At 45.8% G+C, this 22,500-nt stretch overlaps 1 protein-coding gene across 1 annotated transcript in view; it reads left to right on the top strand.

Annotated features, from left to right (window-relative positions):
• Positions 1 to 22,500, top strand: part of LOC311318506 (1,4-alpha-glucan-branching enzyme-like) — a 145,780-nt gene that overhangs the window by 98,742 nt on the left and 24,538 nt on the right. The window contains exons 11-12 of the mRNA XM_084449855.1: positions 7,995 to 8,105; positions 8,334 to 8,505. Of these exons, the coding sequence (XP_084305981.1) occupies positions 7,995 to 8,105; positions 8,334 to 8,505 (283 nt within the window). The remainder of the gene's footprint in view (positions 1 to 7,994; positions 8,106 to 8,333; positions 8,506 to 22,500) is intronic.

Genomic DNA, 22,500 nt, shown 5'->3' on the forward strand with positions numbered 1-22,500 from the left:
GCTGAGATGTCTCTCGTGATTCGGACCTGCCAGCTGTCGTCCTGAGTGAGCTTCCTGTCCTCCTCTGTGAGTTTGAAGTATTTCCTCTAAGCACCTCCCCCCCGGCGCCCTCAGCTCTCTCTCTCTCGGAATCGCTATCCCTTTGTCTCCCCTCTTTCTTGTCATCTTCTTCTCTCTTTCTCTCTCTCCGCCTGCCGTCTCTCTCTCCTCTCGTCTCCCCTCCTCTGAGTCATGGAAGCCTTTGACGTCAGTTTGCGGCGCTTCTCCGGTCTCCTCTCACTCTCTCTCCCTTATCGTCCTCTGTGTATTCTCTTCTCTCTTCTTTACCATCAGTCTTTCATGCTGATTCTCTTCTTCTCCTGCAGAAACATCCTCAATCTTTCTATGTGAATTCAAAGATTCACACACATACACACACACACGTATACACACACACACACACACACACAATGTTGTTCAGTGTGGATCAGGTGCATACTGCAGTGGCGATCAGGGTGACTGACTTTACTGGCTTTCACTGGCTGGCTGTTGACTTATCCTAGTCTGCTGCTCCCGTCTTTACGATACACCCCAAGGACATCCAGCTTGTGAAGAGTGCGTGTGTGTGTGTGTGTGTGTGTGTGTGTGTGTGTGTGTGTGTGTGTGTGTGTGTGTGTGTGTGTGCTTGTGTGTGTGTGTGTGTGTGTGTATGTGTGCGTGTGCATGTGTGCGTGTGTGTGTGTACGCCATCCCTCTCATCACCATTCATTTGGCTACAACAGAGCCTCCCTTTTAAAATCAGCAAGATGAACGCTCATAAAAATTGTGATTGAAATGCTACATTTATCACATTGCTTTACTGCCTGCCCTGCACACACACACACACACACACACACACACACACACCACAGCCACTCATTGCTATTCACTGCAGTCACAGCTGAGGGGGAGGGAGGGGAGTTTGAAAGTGAAGTTGGAGGACTTCTCACCCTCTGCTTCCTCTCTCTCTAAGGTCTTTTTGGATTGAATTGAAACCTTTCTTTATTCAGGGAAGACAATTGAGAGCAAGCTCTCTTTTTCAATGCTGCCCTGATAAAAAACCAATACATAATAGGAACATGATGCAACAAAACAACATCAAATCAAATACGAAGTCATAAGTCATTGCAATGTCGTTACTAAATAAGAATAATAAAATAAGCGCCCAGGGAAAAAGCTTGTGCCTCTCCCCCCTCACCTGGCCCTCTGCTCCAAAACACCCAAAACCCCAAACAAGAGGCCCCTGCATCACATCACCCAGGCCATGAGGAGGGGGTCTCTGTCCCAGGGACCCCAACGACCACCCCCCCCCCCAACGCACTCAGAAGGCACCACTCAGAGGATGTCTCTGTCCCAACCAGTAACCCAACGTTGGTGTCGTTCAGGTGTCCACCAGAAATGAGACAGACCCCCAAGCAGCAGCATGGTAGAAATCACAGACCACCTGGTGCCTGTTGTCAGTAATCTTAAATGTGTTCAGCCACAGACAGTCTCCTGTCCTATCACAGAAACTCTACGTCTGAAAATAGTAACATTTCAGGTCAGATCATTGTCTAACAAATCCTTTTTGGTTAATGATCTGATAACTGAAAAGAATTTGAATTGCATGTTTTTAGTCGAGACCTGGCTAAACAACTCTACTAGCAACTAACAACTAGCAACGCTGATGGAGGCGTGTCCTCCAAACTATCATTTGTATCAATCAGCTAGAAAAAAAAACAAGAAAGGAAGAGGGATTGCAGCCATTTTATCTACTCAGTTTCTTGTAATGACATTGACTTGGGTGAATTTATATTGTTTGAATATCTTGCTCTTGATCTCAAAGCAGAATTATCAGTGCTCATCGTTACATTACATCAGCCACCAAGATATTCATCAGTGTTTCTACAGGAATTCTCAGAGCTAATTTAAATTGGTATCACTAGATATGATAGATTGATCTTCAATGGAGACCTGAACATTCATATTAATAAGAAGGATGGCTCCAGTGATACTTGTGAATCAGCTGGACAGCGTTGAACCTACCCAGCATGTAAATGGAGCCACTCACCAGCATGGTAACACTCTGGACTTAGTAATAACAACAAGGCTAAACATTGATAATGTATCAGTGCTCGAATCACCTATTTCTCACTATCACTGTGCGTATTGTTTTTTTTTGTAGATATTTTTGGGGGGCTTTTCAGCTTTAATGGGACAGGACAGTTTGAGAGAAACAGGAAACGTGGGAGAGAGAGAGAGAGGGGAGGACATGCGGCACAGGACCCGAGCCGGGAATCAAACCCCGGTCCGCCGCGCGAAGGACTAGCTTTCATATGGGGCGCTCCTTACCGGTGAGCTACTGGGGCGCCCCCCACTGTGCGTTTTTTGATACCAAACTAATTTTATCAGAGACCAAAAGAGAAACATAGTTTAAATGTAGTATTAAAAAATGGCTCCTGGAGAACCAGCAGTGTCAACACTGATCTGTTGTGTGTGTGTGTGTGTGTGTGTGTGTGTGTGTGTGTGTGTGTGTGTGTGTGTGTGTGTGTGTGTGTGTGTGTGTGTGTGTGTGCACGCAGAGTCATTGAGAGTGGGGTGTGTGGGAGTGTGTGTGTGGGTGGGGGGTTTATGTTTGTTACTGTATGGAGTAAGTTTTAGGTCAGGTGGACTACTCTGCTATGTTTTATGTACTGTGTGTTTGTAATGGTGTATTGTGAATTATGTATTGTGATTTTTTTTTTAATTCTGCCATCAACCTGACAAGGGACTACAGATGAAAATTAGCCTGATGGCTATATCTGGCATATTTACATGTATGTATTTATTTAAATGTTTATTAATATGTGCTGTCCCTATTTTAAATAAATAAACAAACACACCTTGGTTCAAAAGAGATTCGTAGACGGCAAGGCTGAAGCCAATATTAAATAATTTGAGCCGCGCAGCTATGAATGCTCTTTAAATGAGATGGTCCAAAACTCCCACAGTACCTTGTCAACTGCATTAGATACCGTTGCTCCACTAAAGGTTAACACGAGATGTGCTGACAGAGTCTCCCCATGGTTGAATAATAGCAGCGTTAATGAAATTAAGAGGAAACGTCGGGCAGCTGAAATAAAATGGAGGAAAACAAGGCTTACCGTTTACTGTAATATATACAAAAAAAACATGACTGCCTACAACAAAGCAACACGACTTGCAAGAAATGATTATTTTTCCAAGAGTATTACAGAGAATGCTGGAAACTCTAGCGTATTATTCTCCACTATAGACCAGTAAATCACCACTGCCCCCCTCCTCCACATTGTTATTCGATAACAAAATAACATCAATTGGAGCCAGTATTACCTCTGATATAAACAAAGACGACCTCAGCAAACTCAGTAAAAAAGATGTAACCATGTGGAAATTCACACGCATCACATTAAGAGAGCTTTGTAAGATTGTCACTGAGTTAACTTCTCTACCTCATGACTTGACCCTGTACCTACTGTACAGAATTATTTAAACAGGTGTTTGACAGTGTTTCAAGTCGTCCTGAAGATCATAAACATGTCTCTTCAAACAGGCATCTTCCCAGATGCCTTCAAAACAGCTGTTGTAAAGCCGCTACTAAAGAAACCCAACCTAGATGTTAATGCACTGAACAACTACAGGCCGATATCCAACCTCCCGTTCATTAGTCAGTTCAGAGCATACTGTACATCAAAGGGAGAAAGTTCTACGTCATGTTAGGGCGCAGGGGTGGTGAAGGTAGGACCCAAAATGCAGACGGCAGGCAGCGCTGGTTCAAAAGGGTTTTAATCTAAAAAAAAAGGCAAAAGTAAACAGAGCAACAACAGGGAGCAACACACTAACAAAAGACAATGAACCAACCGACAGAGAGCAAAGGAAACAGGATATGTGCTCTGGGAGAACAATCAAGGAACAACGTACAGGTGTGCAACAAGATATAATGAGACACAGGTGCAGACAATCACCCAGACAAGGACATGGAAGGATTCCAACAAGACACCAACATGCGAACAGAGAGAACTAGGACACAAGGGAAGGGAACAGGGAACGAGGCTGGGACAGGGACCTAGTGACAATGTGATCAAAGTGTAAAAAATTATCTGGGGGGTAGTGCAGGGGCAGTCACTGGGAGGGGAGGTGCTCAGGGTCCAGGAGGGTCCAGGGGGCCCAGGAGCTCAGGGTCAGGGACAGGTGTCCAGGCCGGAAACAGGGGCTCAGGGCGAACCGGGGTTCCGGGGCATGGGTGAGGGTCTGGACCGGGACCAGGGGGTGAGCTGGGGGGAAAAAGGGCTTAAAGAGTCCAGGGGCGGGGATGAGCGTCCAGGGGCACTGGAGCTCAGGGTCCAGGGGTAAGGGTCCAGGCCGTGAGCAGGGGGCAAATGGCCAGGACCATAACACATCAGGCCTGGAGATCATGTGTCTCAGAAACATGACACCTGCTTTGGGGTTGCACAAGGGAGCTGCCTTGGTCCATTACTATTCTCACTATGCATGCTACCACTCAGGGATATTATTAGAGAGCACAATGTATGTTTCCATAGCTATGCGAATGACACGCAACATGTACATCTCTGCTGAACTGAATGATGCTGCAGCTATAAACTCCATTATTACCCTACGTCTAGCAATAAATAAATGGATGAGCAATAACTTCTTAAAGCTAAACGAGGACAAAACTAAAATCCTACTGATCAGCCCTAAAACAAAAAGAAATGCCGTTTAAAAATCTGGGACTTGGAGCTGAGCGCCTTCTATCCTCCGCCTCATGCGAGCAAGATCGGGATGGAGGGTGGGGAGGAGCCGGTCCACGGGCAACAGGCGGGCAAGACACCAGAGCAGGTTCTTAAAGCTTGATTCGACACCAGCGCTTGCCCACAGTAGCGGCCGAGGCACGAGGACACGCCGTCTCACTGTGCTCACTAGGAGCGGTGAGGCGGCAAGCTAGGAGGAGTCTGTCTTGCTCCTGACTCCGACATTGCTCTAATAGGTTGGACACAGACGCTCCAAACAAACCAGACTTGCTTACTGGAGAGGTGAGGAGGGCTGACTGGTCTTCATGCAGACCAGTCAGCAAAAGCCACAGATGGCTTTCTTGGATGACAAAGGTGGCCATAACCCCACCGAGGCAGTTAGCGGAGCGGCTTTCACAAGCTGGGCAACTGCCCCCGGAAGCTTCGACGACCTCCACACGCAGCTCCGATGAGGCGGAGCAGGGATCCTTAGCTAGCTGCTGAGGTAGATGGTAAACGTAGAGATTGATGAGTTGGCCGCATCAGTCTGCGCTGCCAGCGCATAGCTCTTCTCCGCAAGGGACAGAGTGGTCTTGTCCTTAGGGACAGAGCTGTCTTGTCCTTGGGGTCAGGCATGGAGGGCTTCCTAGCCGAGCCCCGGAGGGAGGAGCCAGGCACAAGGACGGTGGCCATATCGGGTTCCAGCGTTTACAGCCACAACCTCCTGGAGGGGAATGTCGAGATGGGTTAGCGGCTCTTTCCAGTAGCTTCGGGAGATCGTGGTCAAAAGACCCGTGCTCAGGATCACCGGAGGAGAAGCCACTAGCATCAGGGGCTTCCGAGGCTGAGTCACCATCGGCCTCAGAACCTTTTTATTCTTCATCAGATGGAGGAAGGGACAGCATGGTCGCCGGCGGCTGCGGCGGAACGCCCATATCTTCTCCCTCGTCTGAGCCGCCCTCCACGGGTGCAGGGTCTTCGTTCCCCGGCGGTGGCGGCGGTTGAAGAAGTGCGCCCGGCGAAGCCTCTCCAGAGGCTCTAGTTGAGCGAAGGTCTGGCAGTCAGGAGACAGAACCAGACCCGCCCTGGCGCGCTGCGGCCCCATGCAGCGGAAGCAGAGTGGTTGTCGCACGTCACTGTTGAGGGCGCCGCAATCGCAGAATCTCTAAAGCAGACTAGACAGCACCGGCCAGGGAGCGCGAGGGATGCCGCTGGCTCCATGATGAGTCGCTGGCTAGTCGTCGTCTTCTTTCTTCTCAGTCGTACGCGAGCTGAAAGTTTCTAGGAGCAGATGTGTGGGCTTCGGCACACCTTTATAGTAGTGCACCTGTTCTGATTGGTCGCAGGTGCGTGTATGTTTTTTTTCTTTAGTCCATGTAGCTAGCTAAGATTGGTTAAGCCAATAAGGATCTTGCCCTGTGGGGCGGAGATCCACGGAATAGAACCTGTGCAGCTTTCCACACAGCAGGGATTTTACCAGAAACAAACGCCAGATTGAACAATTAGGCGAGTGGCGATGCAATTACATGCACTACGACGGAGAAGATAAGGATCAAGATCATCCTCATCTCTCTGTCTTTCTCGCTCTTTTTCTCAGAGGTCTCTCTATTTCTCTCTTATTCCCTTTTTCTGACATGCCAGATCATTTGCTTCACATAACCATCTGGGAACTCTCCGTTGGAAACTGTTTGGAAAAGGGCAGGCACTTTCAAAAATACGTGGCTGGTGATTGGATGAACAATCTGAAAAAAATCTGAAATTGTCTATCATGCGCTGACTTCAACCGCTCCTCGCTGTGATAAACCCGCCCAGCATAGCTGTTTGTATTTCAAATTCTTCAGAACCAACGCTGATTGGCAGGATCGTGTTCTGATCAGGCCCAAAAGGATCTGTATGGAGAGTATCCAGAGTGAATTGGGAGAGAAACTCACAGGGCTACTGTCTTTCCCCCTCTCTCTCTCGTTGCCTCTCTCTCTCTCTCTCTCTCTCTTTCTGTATACAGTATCTGTCCCTCTTGACAGAGAGCTGATTTGGCAATGGGGGACAAATTCTTAAAAGGTCCGATGGGAATAGAGGGTTTCCTTCATCATCTTGGCAGCTGACAGTCACAATCACACAGAGCTCTGCTGTCACACCTTACCTGACACACACGCGCACACACACCGCATTTATTTAACAAAAAAACTGAAGATGAAGAACATTAACAAAAGTAGGTAACACTTCATTTTAGGGGTCAAAATTACCTGGTAATTTCCTAGTAATAAGTTGGTAATTACCTAGTAATTTCTTGGAAATAAGGTTGAAATTACCTAGTAATTTCCTCATAATTAGGTGCTAATTATCAAGTTATTTTTTTAGAAATAAGGTGGTAATATACTAGGTGGTATTTTATCAAGTAATTTCATATAAATAAGGTGACAGAAAGCAGCAGTAATGTCAAAGTAATTAGGTGATACAACTCCTTGTAAAGTGGAGAGAATTATCATAAGTTAATTTGTACTCGAAGCCGTGGGATGTCACGGATATCGCCACGGCTAGCGGGGTGTAACAGCCTAACCACTCCCGCTAGCCGTGGCGATATCCGTGGCATCCCACGGCTTCTCGTTCCATAATGCTTTATCGTAAAGCACTGAGGTTTCCCTCATTTATCCAGACTGATTTGGGAGAGAAACTCACGGGGCTACTGTCTTTACCCTCTCTCTCTCTCTCTCTCTCTCTCTCTCTCTCTCTCTCTCTCTCTCTCTCTCTCTCTCTGTATCTATCTGTCCCTCTTACAGTGTTGACAAGTTCACACCAATACAAAAATAACAACAGAACAAATACAATATTCAGTAATAATAATAAAAACAATTACAGGTCAAAGTACAAATACCAAGAGCCAAGGATTTAAACTCTGCGACTGAAGAAAAGTACCTCAAGCTTTAGAGTCTGTTGTAGAGTTGACTGTATACTCATTGACTGTACACACACCAGGAGAAAACACGGTGGCGTGTGTGCGTGTGTGTGTGCGTGTGTGTTTGTGTGTGTGTGTTTGTGTGTGTGTGTGTGTGTGTGTGTGTGTGTATGTGTGTGTGAGAGAGAGAGAGAGAGAGAGAGAGAGAGAAAGAGATTGTGACTCATACAGTAGCTGGGTCATAGCTCCTCCCTGCCTCTCCTCCTCTCTCCTCTCTCTTCCCCTCCTCTCCTCCTCTCTCATCCCCTCCTCTCTCCTCCTGCCTCTCCCCTCCTCTCTCCTCTTCTCTGGTCCAGATTCTGAAGGAGGTGAAGGATGAGGACTGGGACTTGGGAAACATTGTCCATACGTTGACCAATAGGAGACGAGGAGAGGCATCAATCTGCTATTCTGAGAGTCATGACCAGGTAGGCTGCGGCTACACCATCTAATCTGATCCACAGGTTCTAATCTGTGTGTTCTGCTCCTGCTCTGGGCTGGAAGTCAAACAGGACAGGCTGAGGTGGTCGTCTGGTGAATGCTGCTGGTCTTCTGAAGAGATGAGAGATGAAGTAAACCTAACTGTACGTGTATGTGTGTGTGTGTGTGTATGTGTGTGTGTATGTGTGTGTGTGTGTGTGTGTGTTCTTCCCTAGGCTCTAGTAGGGGATAAGTCCCTTGCCTTCTGGTTGATGGATAAGGAGATGTACACCAACATGAGCTCTCTAGTTCCCATGACCCCCGTCATCGACCGTGGGCTGCAGCTCCATAAGATGATCCGACTCCTCACACACACTTTGGGGGGAGAGGGCTACCTCAACTTCATGGGTGAGTCAAAAGTAAGGGACTGGGTTGGTGTCTGACATTTGATGAGAGAGACTTCAGTGACTCTGGAGTTGACCATTAATAATAGAGCTGATGCCCTTCTGCACGCACACACACACACACACACACACACGAGTACACAAGAACTCGAATAATAGACCTGAGATTTTTTTAAAGAAGAGAAGAAAAAAAAAGTGTCTGAGTGTCATCGGATCTGTAGCAGTCAGATAACCAGGGAGGGGACAGAGAGAGAGAATGAGAGAGAACTAGAAATGGTGCTCAGAGAGCACAGACCTCTGCCCCTGAATGCATTTTGTGGCTCTGTCCACGCCAAAATTGAATGGGTTCTACACACACACACACACCCCGGTCCAAACCCCATGTCTCTAGCACCCCCACACAGGGAGCTGGCTTCATTCTAAGTTTTGTTTTCATTCGTGGATCCGGCCCGTCATGCAGATCTGTTCCAAAATGTAATGGTTTCTAAGGTGGCCCATGCTACACCCCTTCACCCTACACAGGTAGGTTTTGCGTAATCCTGGTTAAAAAAATGAAAGGAGGTGAATGGCTGGCCGTGTTTGGGCAGCCCATGGACCCAACCCATCCATCCATCCATCTTCTTCATCCGCTTATCCGGGGTCGGGTCCCGGAGGCAGCAGTTCCAGCAGGGGCCCCCAGACATCCCTTTCCCTAGCAGCATCAACCAGCTCTGCCTGGGGAATCTTTAGCCGCTCACAGGCCAGTGCGGAGATGTAATCCCGCCACCTAGTCCTGGGTCTACCCCGCGGCCTCCTCCCAGCCGGACACGCCTGGAACACCTCCCTAGGGAGGCACCCAGGAGGCATCCTCACTAGATGCCTTAACCACCTCAACTGGCTCCTTTCGACGCAAAGGAGCAGCGGCTCTACTCCGAGTCTCTCCCGGATGACTGAACTTCTCACGCGATCTCTCAGGGAGACCCCAGCCACCCTCCGGAGAAAACTCATTTCGGCCGCTTGTATCCGTGATCTCGTTCTTTCGGTCATGACCTGGACCCAACCCGTGTTTTGGAAATACTCCAAAGTTTAATGGTTTCTACGTTGGACCATGCTACACCCTTCCACCGAGTTTCATGAAAATTGGTCCAGGAGTTTTTGTGTAATCCTGCTAACAAACGCACACACACACCCACACATGCATGCCACAGAAAACATAACCTGTCGCCGGAGGTAATATGAGAGAATGAGAGAGTGAGTTACGGAACATTGTCTGTTATGTACTTCTAAGTGATGTTTCCTATTGTCCTCTAGCTGTACAATAGAAATCCGTTCACAGCTTCACACAGTTGCCAGAGGATTTAATTAGGGGCCAGGCAGCCTCAGCTGACGGTCCCTCTTGTATTTCCCAATATTGTTCTTCCTTGACTTCCCTTGCATGAAAAATCACCAAACCTTTCACAGAGGTCCAGTCCTATGACAAAAATCCTCAACCTGCATTGTGGGCCAATAATCCTGATGGTGGCGCTACAGCAACAGTCTAAAATGCAAAACTTATCATAAAATAAAATAAAAATCATAACAAATCAGCCGTACGTGCTAGCCTATCACTTTGCAGCTACCAACAAAAAGGCCCAAGTGAGCAGAAATGTCCGTATACTTTGAGCTGGCAGGAATTATGAAGTCCATCACTCTCAAACACTGTAAAACCAATCAAACCCTACTCCTCACACATGTTTTGGTTAATTGACACCCCAATTGCTACACTATATCTTCAGACTGTCCTCCACAAACAATCTTCACAGACTTTTATCAAATATATAAAATATCATAAATTGAGCCCACAGTACATCATAATGTTTTACTGTAAACAATAGCCTACTGTATGCAACTACAGAAGAACCCCACTTATCCGAACCCAACGGGACCGAAGGTCGTTCGTATCTCTGAAATGTCCAGATGACTGAAACATATATTAAAATGCACCAAATTCAATAAGTGGTAGCCTACTTGTTTCATATAGACTCATAATACACCGATAAATACCCTTAATTACTTGTGAAAATGCATCAAAATTGCAATCAAATAGCCAACTAAACTCATACAGCCTAGCCTATAATAGGCCTACAGTAGCCTAGAATAAAATAAACGAATTTCCACTTGAGTGCATGCTTTGATCAAATACAGTACTTTATTCTCAAACGAGAACTACGCTGCATCGATAGGCTACTGTATTCCCAGAACAAAATGGTATAGCCTAAAAACAACCCAACATTAGAACAATTAGAGCAAATGATAATAAATAAATAAATGAAATGACAGACAAGTTGTCGTGTCTTAGGCTATTGCAGCCTAAACAACCGATGTAGGCTAACTAGGTATGCCTATGACTAATAATAGTCTAGGCTGTAGATTATTATTTAACAAATACAGTAGGTCTGGCTAATCTGCATGCTCACAACACGTCTGTGTTCCTGAAGTCCATTAACTGGGAATGAAAAATGACTCGATGCTCCTCTGCTTCAGGTTGCTGAAGCGCTTTCTGGCTACCAAGGAATTCGGCTCTCGCGCAGCAGACTCGTTTGCGTTTTGCACTCGACATTAAAGTAACAAAGAAATGAAACGTGACAGTAGACTACAGCCTACAGGCAACATGTAGGTCTACATACAGTTCTGTTTTTATTCACAGTAGGATACAGTACGTGTTTATTATGACAGATTTAAATGCAAGAATGCCTACAGTACTGTAATGAAAATCCCACCAGTAAGATAGCAGGCTCGGAAAAAATAAGTTTTTTTAAACCTGTCCGGTAGACCGGGAGGTTTGGATCTCTGAAGTTCGGAAGAGTGGGGTCCTACTGTACTGCAAATTCTCGCTCAATAAATCTCCAATGTTCCTGAAAAAAACAATTTTCATGACATAGACGTAGATGTAGTGGGAAATTTTATGAATTTTATCTGAAGTCTGTCCTCATGTTGTCCCCTCAAACTACTGCTGTTCATACAGGAAGAAATACATTACCCACGATCCTATAGTGCAACAGCAATGTCTCCACCAATCAGAGACATTGTTTTTGGCAACCCCGCCCCAATAGCAGATCCTAGGACTATAACTGGATGAATTGACTCTGATTGAGAGGACACCTGTGCCAGTCATTGTTTGATTGGTTTCCACCTGTCTTGTTAGTCTGTGTATATATAGCCTACATGAAGCTCCCCCAGTCCAGTTCTTTGTCTGTTCATTATGTGCTGTAGCTGTGCTTTGTCCTTGATGTATCCTTTGCTATCTTGTAAGTTTGTAGGCTTGTAAGCTTTGTCTTTTGTTCTCCACTAATTCAGTGTGTTCCTTGGTTTTATTGTTTGGTTTAGATTTTTACCCCTTGTGGTGCCTTTTACATTCTGTGGAAACTTTTTTTAGACTTAGTGTAACTTTGTGAGTTCATGCAGAATAAATGTGAATGCATACTCATTGTGCTGTGTGACATGATTTTAAAGACATTTTAAAGTTTTAAATGATGGTCCAGGCAGTTCTGCTGAAAACGTATGTATTTGTGATTTGTCTCCTCTTCCTCTTCCTACCTCATGCACCCTTCCCCATAGTTTCATTTAGCTTAGCAATTGGCCTTTATGCACAGTTTGTCCTTGGGGGAGTATTCCAGGGTAGTTTGTCCTTGGGGGAGTATCCCAGGGTAGTTTGTCCTTGGGGGAGTATTCCAGGGTAGTTTGTCCTTGGGGGAGTATTCCAGGGTAGTTTGTCCTTGGGGGAGTATTCCAGGGTAGTTTGTCCTTGGGGGAGTATCCCAGGGTAGTTTGTCCTTGGGGGAGTATCCCAGGGTAGTTTGTCCTTGGGGGAGTATTCCAGGGTAGTTTGTCCTTGGGGGAGTATTCCAGGGTAGTTTGTCCTTGGGGGAGTATCCCAGGGTAGTTTGTCCTTGGGGGAGTATTCCAGGGTAGTTTGTCCTTGGGGGAGTATTCCAGGGTAGTTTGTCCTTGGGGGAGTATCCCAGGGTAGTTTGTCCTTGGGGGAGTATCCCAGGGTAGTTTGTCCTTGGGGGAGTATCCCAGGGTAGTTTGTCCTTGGGGGAGTATTCCAGGGTAGTTTGTCCTTGGGGGAGTATTCCAGGGTAGTTTGTCCTTGGGGGAGTATCCCAGGGTAGTTTGTCCTTGGGGGAGTATTCCAGGGTAGTTTGTCCTTGGGGGAGTATCCCAGGGTAGTTTGTCCTTGGGGGAGTATCCCAGGGTAGTTTGTCCTTGGGGGAGTATCCCAGGGTAGTTTGTCCTTGGGGGAGTATTCCAGGGTAGTTTGTCCTTGGGGAAGTATTCCAGGGTAGTTTGTCCTTGGGGGAGTATCCCAGGGTAGTTTGTCCTTGGGGGAGTATCCCAGGGTAGTTTGTCCTTGGGGGAGTATCCCAGGGTAGTTTGTCCTTGGGGGAGTATCCCAGGGTAGTTTGTCCTTGGGGGAGTATCCCAGGGTAGTTTGTCCTTGGGGGAGTATCCCAGGGTAGTTTGTCCTTGGGGGAGTATCCCAGGGTAGTTTGTCCTTGGGGGAGTATCCCAGGGTAGTTTGTCCTTGGGGGAGTATCCCAGGGTAGTTTTACTTTGTATTTTCACTTTGTCTCCGTCTAGCAAAGACATGCTTAGTACAGCTTCAAGATAGATCAGGCCAGCTTGTTCCTAATCTGTAGCAGGTCCTTTTACTGTTCAGATGTTTGCATCTCTTCATCTGACCAGTCTTATCTGTTAATCGATCCCACCTGTCTTCAATCCAATCAATTCAATCAGTGAATCCATGCTCAGTCCAGAGTCCCAGAACTCATTCTCATCACAGTATGTAGACCTACTTAAATATTTATCCAGGATTCGTACGGTGTAAATAAGCTATGACTTATTCTTATTCTTTTTTAGTTAGATGTATCTGCTCTGCCATTCTCTTATATTCACTGCAAAATTTCCAATGTTCATGAAAAAAATGACATTTCACTGACATGGTAGATGTAGTGACATTTTTCAGAATTATTTTGAATTCTGTCCTCATTCCGTCCCCTTCAAACTATTGCTCTCATATGGAAAAAAAATACAACTACCCACAATCCTATAGTGCAACAGCGCGAGATCCACCAATCAGAGATGTCGCTGTTGGCAACCCCACCCAACCCCGGCCTAGGACTACATCCACCCAAACTGATTGGCCACTGATTGAGCACAGCCTCAGTCACTCTGCAATCAGGAAGACAAGCCAAAAAACAACAACAGCCAGTTTGTCACTCATGAAGATGATAGATGGATACAAAAATACATACATACTTACATGGGGGCTGCCACATGCCTCATGTGTTTTAAGTTTGTTTGAGAATGTTCTTTTGTAGAACTGAATACATTTTATTAGAAGATCAAGCAAAGGCCAAACTACCAGCTTCTCACTTGGCTCAACAAGAACATGACCATCCCTTGGTCTCTATGGTTGTGAGTCCCGGCTGATTAGTAGAAAAATAGAAAAATTAAAGCACAATGATCTACTGTATATCAATAGCTTAAAAGGACATTGCCATAACACAGTAAAGTCTAGGATACTGTGGAACCATCTTATTTTAAGATTTATTATCAAGTAACATTATCTTGCTGCATGGACAGATAATTTCACTAGAATTAAGTAATTTCTCCTCAAATTCAGTATTTAGTTATTGTATTTAAACTAGTGTTTTTTGCAGTGTAGGCAGCATCCAACAATCATCAAAAACAATCTAAACTAAACATCCTTCTACAATATCCCAATAGTTTAAACAAACAACCACAACAACATTAGGAGAATTACAGGCTGGCATATTCTGTGATTCTCAATTTTCCATTGACAAGGTTTTTACCTTCTTTTTAAAAAGATGTTGGTTATCTATGCTTGGTTACCTATGCTTTTATTATTCAAATAATTTTATTGAATTTTCAAATGCAAAGACAGACACATCCACCAATATCCATATGTACAAACACCAAAAAAACTAAAACAAACAAAAAACGCACAACTGAAAAACATTATATATCCAAAAGCTCCAGAAATAATATCACTTACAGATTTAAAGGAATGTCATACAGTATTTATATTTCAGTATCTCTAGTAGGGAATTCTGCGGTGAAGTAGTCTAAAAATGGCTGCCAGACCTTATAGAATCTTTGGACGGATCCTCTGGTTGAGTATCTCAATTTCTCAAGCTTCAAATGTGCCAACACATCCCCAACCCAGAGTCTGTGTGTAGGAGGAGTGGCTGACTTCCATTCAAATAAGATAAGGCATCGAGCCAAGAGGAAAAAGCTATAACATCTGATTGGGCATTAGACACCACGACCTCCTCAGGGACCACACCAAAAATTGCTGTCACTGGGTCAGGGCTGATTTCCTTGTCACAAATATAAGAGAATGTCTCAAAAATAGGGGACCAAAATGTAACTTATTTTGGACATGACCAGAACATATGACATAGAGTGGCAGGGACTTGGTGACATCGAGAACAGGTTGGGTCAACATCTGGATATATCCTGGCGAGTCCACTTTTAGACAGGTGAAGCCTATGGAGTACTTTAAATTGAAGCAAACCATGTCTAATACAGACAGATGTTGAATGTATTCTTTCTATCGCAAATTGCCAAGAGCTATCTGAGATGTCATAGCCAAGGTCCTCCTCCCACGCTGTCTTGATATGACTAAGTGAAGGGGGGGTAATCTCCTGGATATCACTGTATAATCTACTCACAGCCCCCCTATGCATTGGATCCCACCCCAGCCATTCGTCTATCCAACTATTTAATGGGGGTGAAGGAAAAGAGGGGAAGTGCTTCCTAACAAAAGCATGCACTTGCAAATATCAGAATAAATGTCAGCGGGGGATTGTATCCACGCACCAACTGGTCAAAAGACATAAATACCCCGTCTTTAAAAAGATCCCTCATCTGCCCCAGACCATTCCCTGACCACACCCGAAAAGCAGAGTCCATAAGAGAGGGTGGAAAAAGTGCATTAGCCACAATTGTGAGAGAGGACAAGGCCTGCCTGTGCTTAACGTGGGTCCTGAACTGAGACCATATTCCAAGAGAGTTACTCACAATGTGGTTATTTGTAAGCCGCTGTTTACTGAGAGGCAACAGAGCACATACTAAGACTAAGACTAAGTTCCACTGATTGTCACACACCTGAGCGTGTGAAATTTGTTCTCAGCATTTGACCCATCCCCTGGGGGAGCGGTGATCAGCAGCGGTTCCACGCTCGGGAATAATTTTGGTTATGTAGACCCCCAATTCCAACCCTTGATGCTTAGTGCCAAGCAGGGAGGCAATGGGTCCCATTTTTATAGTCTTTGGTATGACTCGGCCGGGGATCGAACCCACAACCTCCCTGTCTCTGGGTGGACACTCTACCACTAGGCCACAGAGCTGGTTCACTAAAGAAGATAGGGATACAGGGTCGGTGGAGTGTTTCTCCATTTCAACCCCAACCACGCCACCATCCTCCTGTGGCGCCGACACCCAGTATATCATCTTATGAATGTTAGCCGCCCAATAGTATTGTATAAAATTTGGTAGTTCTAAGCCTCCCACCTCCTTCCGTCTCTCCAGAAACTCCTTTCGTATTCGTGGAACAGTCTTATTCCAAATAAATGCAGATATGGACTTGTCTAGCTCCTTAAAAAAATATTTTGGGATAAAAACCGGTACTGTCTGGAACAGGAATAAGAACCTGGGTATAATTGTCATCTTGACGGAATTTACTGTTCCAGCCAATGATATAGGGAGTTTTGACCAACGAGTAAGGTCTTGCTTGGCCTTCTCAAGGGCTGGTTTAAAATTGTGTTTGAATAGGTCTTGGTATCTATGGGTTACTGATACACCTAGATACGTGAAAGCATCCTGAGTTTCAGTCAGTGGATACGCTTCAAACGACATCTGCCGGGACTGGTCATTGACTGGAAAGAGCAAACTCTTAGTAGTAAAGGGAAAATGCATGTTTAGCCCTGTTTTAAGGTTACTTATGATCATATACTGTACAATGGTTCAGATCAAAACATTGACAAAACTAGCACTTTTGAGAAAGTCTGATAATTGCTCTACCACCGTTTTGGTCATACAATGGATGTGGGTGGGCACCTTCAAAATCATTCAAGAAACATGTTAAACTCTCAATTTCAAAGACAAGAAACTCACCGAGGTGTTAGTTGGCGTACTGACATATAATTCGCCATAAAGTAAGATTCTAGTTAATCTGGAAAGGCTTTTTTAAATATTTAGCATAGAACTATTTAGTCGCAGCACATACGTGTAACTTCCGCAAACTAGGTAGCCTAGCAACATAAACAATAACAATAGCTACTGTAAGTAGTTCCGCTTCCTGAATCCCCTCTGCGGATTGATCTAAACATCTACAACAGTCGCTTCAATACAAGTCAATGGATTTCATAAAATGATTAATAAAACCCTACAGGATTCATACTTTGCGGCGAATTTGATGTCAGAACACCAACGGACACCAATTACCCCCTTGGTGAGCTTCTTGTCTTTGAAATCGAGAGTTTAACATGTTTTTGAATGATTTATCAAGGTGCCCACCCACATTGTATGACCAAAACGGTGGTAGAGCAATTATCAGACTTTCTCAAAAGTGCTAGTTTTGTCAACGTTTTGATCTGTATATGATCATAAGTAACCTTAAAACAGGGCTAAACATGCATTTTCCCTTTACTACTCCTTTAAGTGTGACTTTCAGGCAATGGGACACGAAATCTGTCGGACTCTTCCCGTACTCTCTCCCTTCCTTTATACCAGTAATGCGTAGATTACAGCAGTGTGACTGTGCCTCCAAGTCTTTGTTTCATGCCTTCTGTGTAGCGAGGTGTTTCTGGACATTAGCCATGGCCTGTTGCCGAATGGCTGCTCACTGCCGTCTCGAGGGCGACTACCTGTTTATCCAGAGCCTTGTGTTTGGCGGCCGCGTTGTTGTTAGCCAGTTTAAGTTCTGCTCTGAGCTGGTCTACCTGACTCTGAATTTCAGCCGTTTGTGTCTCTGCTTTAGTGATCAGTTCAGTCTTTAGCTCAGCTATCGGTTGAAGGATGGCATCCTGCCCCGTGTCCGACCTGTCACTGGGCTGCATGAGTTAGCCTCGGAGCTAGCCACTTGGCTCGCCTTGTTGCTAGCAGGCTTCTCCGTTTTTTTCAGTTTTTTTCCCAGACTCATCCCAGACTCACGCAGCCGGGTGGTGGGAGAGGGCTTATGTGACACCTCAGATGTCGTGCACCATAAGAGGCACCCACGGTAGTTGGGCTAACGTTACTGGCGCACACCTGTGAGAGATCTTTCGTCTTTTCGTCTGTCTTTCGGCTAGCTAACGTGTAGGGTTCCTTTGGAGGTTCCCACCTTCCTGTTGTTGCAATGTTCCTTTTGCGTTTGTTAACTTGATCACGAGTCTAGGCCTATCCTCCTAATACTACTTACACTGTGTGCAGCATAGGCTATATTACTGTTCAAGGTAGACCACAGACTGTTATTAACTGTAGGGGAGGACCGGGACGAATGAAACACTTTTTGGTTTGATCAGATTTACACAGAAATTAATAAAGATGGAGATTACATTTTTTGATGACAAACAACTTGTACATGTCCTTTACTAACCTATTAGTTGTAAGTTTCGTTCTGTGGTGTAACAGTTCAATTCAAGACGTCTGAGAACAGAAGATGTGCATTGTTTCTCTTGTCCCTGCCGTGCGGGGCGCGTGAAACAGATGAGTGGGACGAGTGAAACAGTGAGATTGTTTATTAATTTAATGTTTCCATTAATGCAATTGATGCTATGTATTCGAAAACCATGGGCAAAATGTCAAGCGCCTCTCGTTCTAAGCACGAGCCCTCTCCCACCACCCGGCTGCGCAGAGGTTTTGCATACGGTTGGACTTTGCTAGATTTACCGCAAGGTCGGGAATTGTAAGCATTTCCCGGTTAATCTGCACAATCCCCAACCTTGCGGGAGATGTGAGAAATACTAACCAATTTCTCACATCTCCCGCAAGGTCGGGGAATGTGCACATTACCCGGGAGATGTGAGAAACGCACATGTTTCTCCTACATTCCCCGCGAGGTCAGGGAATGTGCACAATAACCGGGAAAAGCTCACATTCCCCGTTTTCTCACATTGACCGTAACATATATATATATACACTGGCAAATCCACTGTAAGTGGAGCAGGATTTCTTAATGACATCAGTGTTAAAATCTCCTATTAAAATACATTCACTCTCCATCCATTTGGGGCACTTCAGTAATAGATTCTCCAAGTGATCGTAGTACAAGTTTTGAATGGGTTTAGTTTTAAGAAGACAAATGTTTGCCATTAAGATCTCGGCATTATCAATGTCCAGGTCTGCCCTGACTAAGAACTGTAATCTAATAAACACACAAACACCACCTCCACTCCTATTTCGGTCTTTCCTTACGAGGCAATACTTATCAATTTCGATCTCACAGTCATTGATACTGGGATCAAGCCAGGTTTCAGAGATGCCCCCACCTGGGTTCTCCCACCTCGAATCTCATCTATCTTTGGTAGAATACTCCTGGCATTTAGGTGAATAAAATGCAATCATTTTGCTTTGCTTTTTGCGGCAAATTGGTCCAGCATAGTAGGACTATTCACAACGGTTCCGTCGTCCTCTCCACAGCAAGGACCTCCGTCAGGTTTGCCTACTCCTAAATCAAACACCCCTTGTGCGGTGGCCCCCCGGCCCATCGTCGCTCCTCATCTCGCTTCCACCGACGACAGCTGCGGGCGCTCTCCTGGGATCGCACCCCGAAACTCCTGCCTGGACACTGGTTTTGTCAGCCGCGCATCCCCTGCCTTCTCCTTTCCCGATAGCGCTGGGAACCGTCCCTCGCGTCAAGTTCATCGCCAAGCCAGAACAGAGATCCGCGTTAGTTACAAAGCCAACAAACTCTGGAAGAATCTCTGGCCTCCTTGCTTACCTGTGAAACTGTGTTGGCCCTGATGGAATTCACGGAAGAGGATCCACACTCGTCAAAAGCGTCAGTGCTGGGGAAAGGACCGGGACATTGATGTAAAAACCCAGCCCTAGGCAGATTACTACTATCAATGCCTCGCAACTTTCACATTTGGATGAGATCTTGCCATGTCTCTTGGCGTAATTAAGCCAACTGGGATAAATAATAGTTGTGAAATTAGCGTGTTTCGGGATGTTGTTGGTGTTGCTCCATTCAGTATAGGTTGTTACAATTTGGCCCCATATTTACCAAGTTTAAAAGAAAATAATAGGTTAAGAGTGCTAGAAGCACACCAATGCAGATGCAGAATCAGACCACATGATTTTAAAGATATTTTTTAATTTAAGAAGTTTTAAATAATTGGGGTCCGGGCAGAGACCCTCATGTATTTGTCATTTGTCTCCTCCTTCCTCTATCCCTCAAAACGCCCGGCCCGATCCAGTGCTGCGCTGCAGCTACGATTGAGGTTGTAATTTAGGACTGAGGGGAAGACTGAGAGAGGATTATGCAACATACACACACACACACACATACCCAGACACGTCAACAGCGCTGAGACCTTAGGGAGCGTGCGTGTGCTCTCTTGCATGCTTGTTGTCAGGTTAATGAATTGGCCTGTCTGTTTCTACTTGCTTGGTCTTTTGTAGTTGTTTCCACTCTAAACTTTCACACACACACACACACACACACACACACACACACACATGCACACGCACATGCAGTATTACACATTGCATGAGTCCCCAAGACAGTTTTTCTCCTTTGTAAAAAGATGAGCTTCTACAATGGAGGGGAGTTCTGTTGTTTTCCGCCACAACTGCTAAATATTCGGAGGCTTAACTTGCATTATTATCTCACTCTGGCTTTTAAGTGATTCCACTCGGGATTCATTTGAAGAGACTTCCATAGCTTTGGTGTTTGAGGACACAGACCAACAGAAATGTGACCAGTCAGCCAGATAGTTATCCAGCCTTTAGTGGCATTTAGGAACATCAGGGGACACAAAACATGCCAGTTTATGCAGAGAGAGGTAGCCTTCTTAGGGCACGAGGTGGGGGGTGAGAGCATCAGCACCATGGAGGACGGGGTGCAGGTGGTCACCGACTGGAAGCAGGCGAGGAGCTTCCTAGGCCTGGCCTGGTGCCACAGGAGGCTTGTATGGGGTTTCTCCTGCACTGGATAGGCTGCAACAGAAAGAGAGAGAGTTTGTGTGGACTGAGCAGTGTCAGGAGGCAATGTCTCCCCCGGCCAACCCCCTTTCATCCTGGACACTGGCGCTAGTGGTGTGGGTGGGATTGGGGTGGGTGTGGGTGGGCGGGGCCTGGAGGGGAGAGAGTGGTGGCATACTTCAGTCAAGCTACTGGGAGATCTTGGCAGTGGTGCTGGCCATCAGGCGCTTCAAGTACTACCTGTGTTGCCTGGCCCTTCACAGTGAGGACTGACCGCTCTGCTCTTCAGGGGCTCAGGGCAGTCAGGGAGCCAGAGGCGCAGGTTTCCAGGTGGTCGGAGGAGCTCCAGGCCAATGATACCAAACGAAAAAATGTCCCGACCATGAGCCCGAACCAGGATCTGCACCAACGTCTACTAGACAGTTTACTTTAGGAGGTGGGTAACATCATGACACAGTTGCCACTCAGGAATGGTTATCAAACCAAAATATAATCTATTGACATGGATCTTTTTTTCAAAAAGTATAAGGTTTTGTCAGCTTAAGTCGCTTTGGATGAGAGCTAAATGACTGTCATTAACTAATGTCAATGTCAATAAAAATTGACAGGACTGGAGGGGGGGGTCTTTATTTTGCCAGACAGTGACACACACATTATAGTGAGCGGCGACACGGCACACACATGCAACTTTCGGCGGCCGCCGGTGGAAATTGTTCCCTGCATTTATCCCGTCCCAAGTCGTCCTCCGCCAGGAGCGGTGGGCAGTCATTGTTCATTTCGCCCAGGGACCAAGTCCAAGTGCTCAGTCTAGATCCTGGTCAGGGACTGGACTGAAGAGCATCTGTTCTTCTGCATGTTTTTCATATTGGGTTCTTTGGGAGGAAACCCTTGCGAACACGGGGAGAACATCAACAGCAAATTCCGCAGAAAGGCCCGGAGAGAGCTTCTTGCTGTGAGGTTACAGTAGTAGTACACTAGGCAGTAGTAGTACACTAGGCAGGGACGTGCACAGATAGACACTAGCTGCTGTTAGAGCACCTGCCCTTTGCCCTCTGGACCAGATAAGTGCCTTTATGAAAGTTAGTTTTTTTTTTTTTTACTTTACTTTTATTTATTTATTTATTTACAGTGTACTGCATGTGGCCCATGGTGACATCGATCAATTCTCGATTAAAATCTTGTAATAATAATGGCCCAAAAGGCGTTGTAATTTTGCCAGACCCCCCCCCCCCCACACACACACACACACACACACGTGCCCGCGGCACACCCGTGCCCCTCCCCTCCCTCTCTTCCTTTGTCAACGGTAAACACGAAAGCGGACACAAACGGAGGTGCGCTGCAGCAGCGCTGCACACACATCTCCTCCCCCTGCCCTTTCCCCATCCAGAGTGCCCGAGTGATGACAGCTAACCAGCCAGGTAACACATAAACCAAACGAGTGTATTGTTTGCTCCCAAAGCCTCGTGCCAAACTATAACTTGCATTAATTTGTCTCTGTTGTGAAGTAAGTCTCATACAGCGCCAAACAGCTGAGCCTAAATTAACCAAATGCCCACTTGCTTAACAAGCTAGACGCTAGTAATAATCAATTAATGGATTTAATGTGCATCAGCATGTGAAGCTGAATGCAAAAAAGTAATCCAGGGAGTTGTGGAGGACACCAAGGATAAAAAACTAAGGCACACTGTCTTCCAAAGAAGGTTTAATAACCAGAGAGCAGAGGGCAACAGAGGACCGACGCGTATCAATCAATCAATCAATCAATCAAAGCTTTATTTGTACAACGCATTTCATACCCAGAGGAAACACAATGCACTTTACA

The sequence above is a fragment of the Borostomias antarcticus genome (genome assembly GCF_949987555.1).
Source record: "Borostomias antarcticus genome assembly, chromosome: 15".
Taxonomy (NCBI): domain Eukaryota; kingdom Metazoa; phylum Chordata; class Actinopteri; order Stomiiformes; family Stomiidae; genus Borostomias; species Borostomias antarcticus.